The 6,854-nt window shown below is 36.3% G+C and overlaps 1 protein-coding gene across 2 annotated transcripts; it reads left to right on the plus strand.

Moving 5' to 3' along the window:
* The first annotated feature begins 415 nt into the window (after positions 1-415).
* On the plus strand, positions 416-4,549 carry LOC137745615 (pentatricopeptide repeat-containing protein At1g80270, mitochondrial-like). 2 transcript variants are annotated; one of them, XM_068485592.1, is made up of 4 exons: positions 416-633; positions 1,426-2,023; positions 2,894-4,151; positions 4,353-4,549. In XM_068485592.1, the coding sequence occupies exons 1-3, from the start codon at positions 599-601 to the stop codon at positions 4,139-4,141; spliced, it is 1,881 nt and encodes a 626-aa protein (XP_068341693.1). In that variant the 5' UTR covers positions 416-598; the 3' UTR covers positions 4,142-4,151; positions 4,353-4,549. The 2 variants fall into 2 exon arrangements, 1 of the variants encoding a protein (XP_068341693.1); XR_011069702.1 differs by having other exon boundaries at positions 417-633; positions 2,894-4,209.
* The last annotated feature ends 2,305 nt before the right edge of the window (positions 4,550-6,854 follow it).

The following is a 6,854-nucleotide window of genomic DNA, read 5'->3' on the forward strand; positions in this document are numbered from 1 at the left end:
AATATTTCATGACTTTTTTGAAGCTTCCTTGCTTGGGAATGCGATCTTCCAATTCGATTTCATTCTCTATTGACGATGAATTTCTTCTGATTTTTTTATTTATTTTTATTTTTATTTCTGATTTGTGATTCATTCCTTTCCATCCTTCTCCTTTGCTCTATGAAACTGTTATTCTCTCTCTCTCTCTCTCTCTCTCCCCCTCTCTCCATGTGCCTTTGTAGATTTTGGTTGTTCACTATGACAATTATTATTTATTTCTGACATAACGATGTTTAGGATTTGACAAGGTAGTGGCATATTTGTAAATAAAAGAAAGTTTATTTAACGGAATTGGACTGACAGAATGAACTTTCTGTCACGGGGGGCTGGAAAAAAAAATTTATTGCACGTTAGGCTTTTTAATTTAGCCAAACAAAAAAAAAAAAAAAAAAAAAGGCAATAATAGAAAAAGAAAAACCCTTATGTCCCCAAATCAGTAATTCCTGACGGCAAAGGGAGGGTTTTAGGGTTTAAGAGTGTGAGCTACTCAACGAGCACCACCATTTCCATTTTCCCTGGGACTGTTACTTTTGGTGCTTCTGATTTGCCGACTCTCGCCATGTGGGCTCTCCGCCGTGCTTCTCTTCCTCTCAGGTATATACACTCTCTCCTTCTCTCTTGGTTTCAGTGGCCCCATCTTAATCACCTGTTTGTTAATCAGAAGGTGGGAGAGAATATTCTGAACGATTACAGGTTTTAGGGTTCATCTTAGTCACCTGATGTGCAAATGGCTGCTTTGTTTTTTTTTTTCTTTTTTTCATCTTTTATTTTGTTTACCAGTCTTGATTTGTCATCTGTACGCAATGAGTTAAGCAGTTCAAGGATTTTTCTTACCTTGAAGTTAGAAATCATTAATTTCATCTTTGTTGAAAGGAAGAGAGAATGTTTTGAAGAGGATTAGAACGGAATTGAAATGCTTCGTGCGACGTTTAAAAAACCACAAACAAAAACAGAGGAGGAACAAATTGAGTTCATGGAGTGGAGACTATTAGGACAGGAAATTTATCTTCTTTTGATCCTAGACTGTTAAAAAATCTTCTGTCACATCACTGGATATTTTACAGCAACATCGTTTCTGCCGTTGAATCTCACTTTTCTCTTTATATAGAGAATAACCACTAGAGCAGCTGCCCTTGTTTCCGAACGTTTCTTAGGGATGCAATTTTATGTTTCTTTTGTCTCGGAGGATTTCATAATATGCTTGTACTAGTAGAAGCTTGACAATGACATCTTCTGAATTTTTATCTCTTTTAGTTATATATTTCCTGCTATTATTTCTTTTTATGCAGGATGTTTTCTCGTAAATTCTGGATCTTTCGTTATGTTATGTTGTTGGTTCTTTTCTTTGGGAATGCATGTGAAACTTAGCTTTCCTCTTGCGTCCAGGAACCGAGCATTCAACATAGGAACTTCTCGTGTATGTTGTGCTAATTTGGAGCTACCAATTACTGACAGACATGAGGATGTTTGTTTCTTTGAGTCCTGTAAATCATTGTCTGATGAATGTCTGCCTTCCAAGAGACTATACCACACAACATGTGTTTCTTGGAACTTCTCCATGGATAAACGCAGCCTTTCTTCACAAGCTGGTGCAAAAAGCAATGGCGAGGAAGATGACTTGGAAGATGGGTTCTCTGAACTTGAAACACCATCTAGTGTTGAAGCAATTCCAGAGATCAATGGAAATGATGAAAATGTAGATGAATTAATTTCTGAACCAGAACTCTCTGAAGTTGATGAAGAAGTTGAGGCTTCCCAACATGAGCTGGAGTTGTCAGAGACTGAGACCGATCCAAATGAGAAAATATTGCGAAAGAAAAGAAACCCTTTAGCACTTTACAAGGCCATCTTAGCTTTCCCAGGTTTCTCTGTTCATGGTGCTCTTGATAAGTGGGTAGAAGAAGGAAATGAAATAAACCGGACACAGATATCAATGGCCCTGCTCAATTTTCGCAGGCGTCAAATGTTTGGGAGGGCATTACAGGTACTTTGACTTGATTTTCTATTGACACTTAAAAAATTCGTAAACCAGATGATAATCTCAAAAGTTTTAATTTGGTCTTAGCTGCCTTATAATTTCCCACTTAATTTATTTATCACGTTTTGAATTGTTTTATTTATATAAATAAGCCAACATAGCTGATTAAGAAAAGAAAAACAGAGATATTTCAACATAGCAGCCTGCCTACATTATCTCAGAAGTATTCTAGCATGTGATACACTTTTCCGGTCTTTCTTACATAGAATAGCTTCTTGTTTTGATATATTTATGTTGTAATCATGATACACTTCGCTTCTTTGTTTTTTTTTTTTTTTTTTGTTTTTTTTTTTTGTTTATTTTTTTTTGTTTATTTTTTTTTGTTTTTTTGTTTTTTTGGTTTAATTGTACTTGAAGGAGGACCGATACATATTTTTCAATCAGTCAATTGCACTGGCTTATGGCTGGATCTTTTGGTTTTCTTTTTTATGATAAATTAATGGTCATCTCATTAACTTATTTCTTTGAGTCCCATTTTTATGATCAAAGGTAAGAGAAAAGTTGACTTTGAAGTCATGAGTTCTCACATGCTTTAATGAAATTCTGTAGCTTTATGTTGAAAGTGACCGTAGCACACTGATTTGGCAATGCTTCCATTTGTGCGTCTTATAGTTTGATTTAAAGCAGAACAAATTTGTGATAAATTTACTTTCTTTTCATTTCATCATTTCCCTCAATATATTAGATGTACAATGAGGATGGTAGTATCTTCTTGCACCACAAGTGCATCTTCTTTTCTTCTGTTTGTTTCCCGGTTCCTTAAAAGCATGAATTTCGTGCTCACAGAATCTTACTATTGTGTGAGGCACTTTGCAGCTTTCAGAGTGGTTGGAGGAGCATAAGAAGATTGAATTTAATGAAAGAGATTATGCAACTCGTCTCGGCTTAATCGCCAAAGTACGTGGCCTCCAAAAGGCAGAAAACTATCTCGAGAAGATTCCAAAATCCTTTAGAGGTGAGGTAATGTACCGAACCCTGTTGACGTACTGTGTCTCTACCAGCAATATGAAGAAAGCCGAAGAAGTTTTCAACAAAATGAATGACCTAGAATTCCCGGTCACAGCATTTACTTGCAACCAGTTGCTACTCCTCTACAAGAGGCTTGACAAGAAGAAAATACCAGCTGTATTACTGTTAATGGAGAAAGAAGATGTCAAGCCAACTGCCTTCACATATAAAGTCCTAATAGATACAAAAGGCCAGTCAAATGACATAACTGGAATGGAGCAAGTTTATGAGACAATGAAGGCGGAAGGCATTGAGCCAGACATCAGCACAAAAGCCACCTTGGCTAGGCACTATGCCACTGGCGGGCTTAAAGAAAAAGCCGAGGTGGTTTTGAAGGACATGGAATCTGGAAGCTTAAAACAGAATCGTTGGGTTTGTCGATCTTTGCTTCCCCTTTATGCTGAGTTGGGAAATGCCAACGAAGTAGGGAGAGTTTGGAAGGTTTGTGAATCAAATCCTCTGTTTGTAGAGTGTTTGGCTGCAATCGAAGCTTGGGGAAATTTGAAAAAGATTGAAGAAGCAGAGGCAGTTTTTGATATGATGTTAAAATCAGGGAAGAAACTTTCTTCCAAGCATTATTCTGTGATGTTGAAGGTGTATGCGAACAATAAAATGCTAGACAAGGGTAAAGATCTTGTCAAGCGTATGGCAGATAACGATTGCGAGATTGGGCCATTAACTTGGGATGCACTTGTGAAACTCTATGTGGAAGCAGGAAAGGTTGGAAAGGCTGATTCTATTTTGCAGAAGGCTACCCAAAACAACCAAAAAAAGCCACTGTTCACTTCTTATATGACAATTTTGGAACAATATTCAAAGAAGGGGGACATCCATAACTCAGAAAAGATATTTCATAGGATGAGACAGGCTGGTTATACGCCTCACCTTCGTCAGTTCCAATCTCTTATTCAGGCCTATGTAAATGCCAAGGCTCCAGCTTATGGAATCTGGGAGAGGATGAAAGCAGATAATGTCTTTCCCAACAAATCTGCACTGGCACAGTTGACACAAGTTAATCCATTTAAGAAGACAGCAGTGTCGGATTTGTTTGATTGAGGAATCTGAGGTTGCTCCTGCTCTCTTCAGAACCGGTACTTTAAATGTCTAGTTCGAATCCTGGATCTGTGAGCATCTATCTACTAGTATTAGGTTTATTTATGTTTTTCTATTTATCCTTTGAATTAATCTTATATTCAGAAGTTATTTCTCTATGCTGGAGGATCTCTTTGTTACTGTATGAGTCTGACAAAACCTTGTGGGTATTTAGGGACGTCGTTGCAGCTGCGGTTGAAAGTTTTTGCAGGGCATGAATGCGCAACGTCAGATTCTCAATGGAAATTCTTTAGCTCGCTCATCTCTTCTAGGCAGTAGGAACTCTTAATTTTTTGACACATTGGTATAAAATCTATCACTCGACTATTTTGCTCATTGTAGTCCAGTGCTGCATAGAAGCCTTTTGCTTTCCTTCAATATCGTATCATTGAATGCTTCGTGCGAAGCGTGAGGACTAAATATTTTACGCAAGCCTTTCTCCAGAAAACGCTTGCGTCTATTGGTGGTTTAGAAATGTTTTTAAAATAAGTAAAAGCGTTTTTGGATTGCTAGAAGTGTTTTTTAACATGTTTGACTGAACAAGTTAAGAAGCGTTCTTAGGTTCAAAAAAGCACTTGAAGTATCTTCTAACGAAGCACTTGTTGTGTGCTTTTCGAAAGCACTTCAAATGCTTTTTAAGAAGCATCTGATTAATAAGTTCAACATCAACGTGGCGACTCAGTGGTGAAATCCGTTTCTTGTAATGACTAGTAGATCAATCTTGATGTTTTTGGGAGCTTGAGGTAACGGAGTGACGCATTGGGAGGAGGATTCTCTCCCTTTCGAATTTCTCTCCACTTCCCTTTCTTCTTATTTGAACGGTTAAGATTAAGCCACATTAACGTTTTATATTGAATTTTTTTTAAGACTATAAAACAAAAGACAAAGTAAGAGAGGAGGGAAGAAAAATGATGGAATAGAAGAGAAAAGAATCCTATTCCGCATTGACCATCCCTGATGTTCTGAGGTGTCGTCTTGGCCCTTGGGAAAGTTAAAGGTGGTGTATGGTTGAATCATTTCACTCGACTGTTTTGCCCGTTCTAGTCTAGTGGTGCATGGTTGAATCATTTCACATTTTCGTTTCCTTCTTCCAAAAACACTTCCAAACAACTAAAAACGTTTTCAGATCGCAAGAAGTGTTTTTTAACAAGCTTGACAAAAACAAGTTAAGAAGTGTCCCTAGGTTTTAAAAAAAAAAAAAAAAAAAAAAAAACACTTGAAACGTTTTCTAGAGAACCACTTGTTGTGTATTTTTAGAAAGCACTTCACATGTTTTTCCAAGAAGCATTTAGCGGGCGAATTCGTTTCTTGTATGACTCTGGTAAAATATAGGCCACAATAATAACTTCCCTATTTTGTCCAAATTGAAGATTACTCCTGAAAAATAGTAGTCCCTTTTAATCAATATTATTTTTTAGGGATTAACCTTCTTGCAGGGGTAGTGCATTACTAATCTAAATAGTGCTCACAAGAAATGTAACTTTGAGGCCTCATTTGATAGAAATGATTGAAGAAAGAGATGGATGAAAACTTTCATATTTTGTTTAAGTTGAAGGTTACTCATGAAAAATAGTATTGATTCAAGGCAGTTTTAACGAAAAGTCCGCGGTGCTGTTTACTTTAACGAAAAACCACATTTTTACACTAAAAAATCAAACCTGGTATTATTCACTTTTTTTTTTTTTTTTTCATGAGCAACCTTCAATTTGATGCAATGATATTGTGAATTTGGCATGTAGTGTATACCATTCGACCATAGTGCTAGGACACTCGCATACACTCGGAAGTACATCTGGGTGCTAGTGGAACTAAAATCAAGTTTCGGAGGATTAAGTGAAATTAAGTTCGAATTTCATGAGATATTGAAAAAATGAGCCTAATATATTTATGTACGTGTCCACAGAAGACGGGCAATACGTTTTTAATGTTTTCAGAAGAATAAAAAGACCAAAATGTTCACCATGAAAGATTGCATGCATGCGCGATTGTGCGGGAATGAATATTGTCGGTTTTGGTGCAGTCAGGGAAACGTACTTGCACGGGTAATATATTTCACAAAAATGCTATCATTACCAATTATTTGTACTATCATTTTTCTATAATAGAGATTTGACTCACATACATTGGCGGATCCTACCTTTATCAGAAATAGTACAAATGATTGTATAATTAGATGGTAATTGTAACATTACTCTATATTTCATGCCCAATACAGAAGCAACCTAGTAAATATATTTCAAACGACCATGTTGACATCAATTCATTCTTTCTTAATTGGAAAAATAGATTCATAATTCAAAGAGAGCATTAATGAAAATGATTTGGGCTATTAACGCTATTGAATTATAGAAATCTTAAAGAAGAAGAAACTAAAGGAATTGAAGAAGAAGAAAAGAGAGAGCTTTCAATCATATATTCTGAGTAAAAGGAAATATTACATCATGAGTCTCTAAATCTCTAAGACTATACTTATATAGAGACTATGTTGCACAGTTTTACATTTTACCCCTTACATTTAGCTCCAACTACCTCTAACTGTTTTGAAGATAAGTCACACCTGATTCCAACTAATTCAGTTTACCCTCAAACAAAAATGGGAATTCCTAAGTTTTGTTTGCATCTGCAATGAAGAACTAGTAGGATTGTCATGGTCCGTATCTGCTGCACTTGACGCTTC

The sequence above is a fragment of the Pyrus communis genome, chromosome 9 (assembly GCF_963583255.1).
Source record: "Pyrus communis chromosome 9, drPyrComm1.1, whole genome shotgun sequence".
Classification (NCBI taxonomy): domain Eukaryota; kingdom Viridiplantae; phylum Streptophyta; class Magnoliopsida; order Rosales; family Rosaceae; genus Pyrus; species Pyrus communis.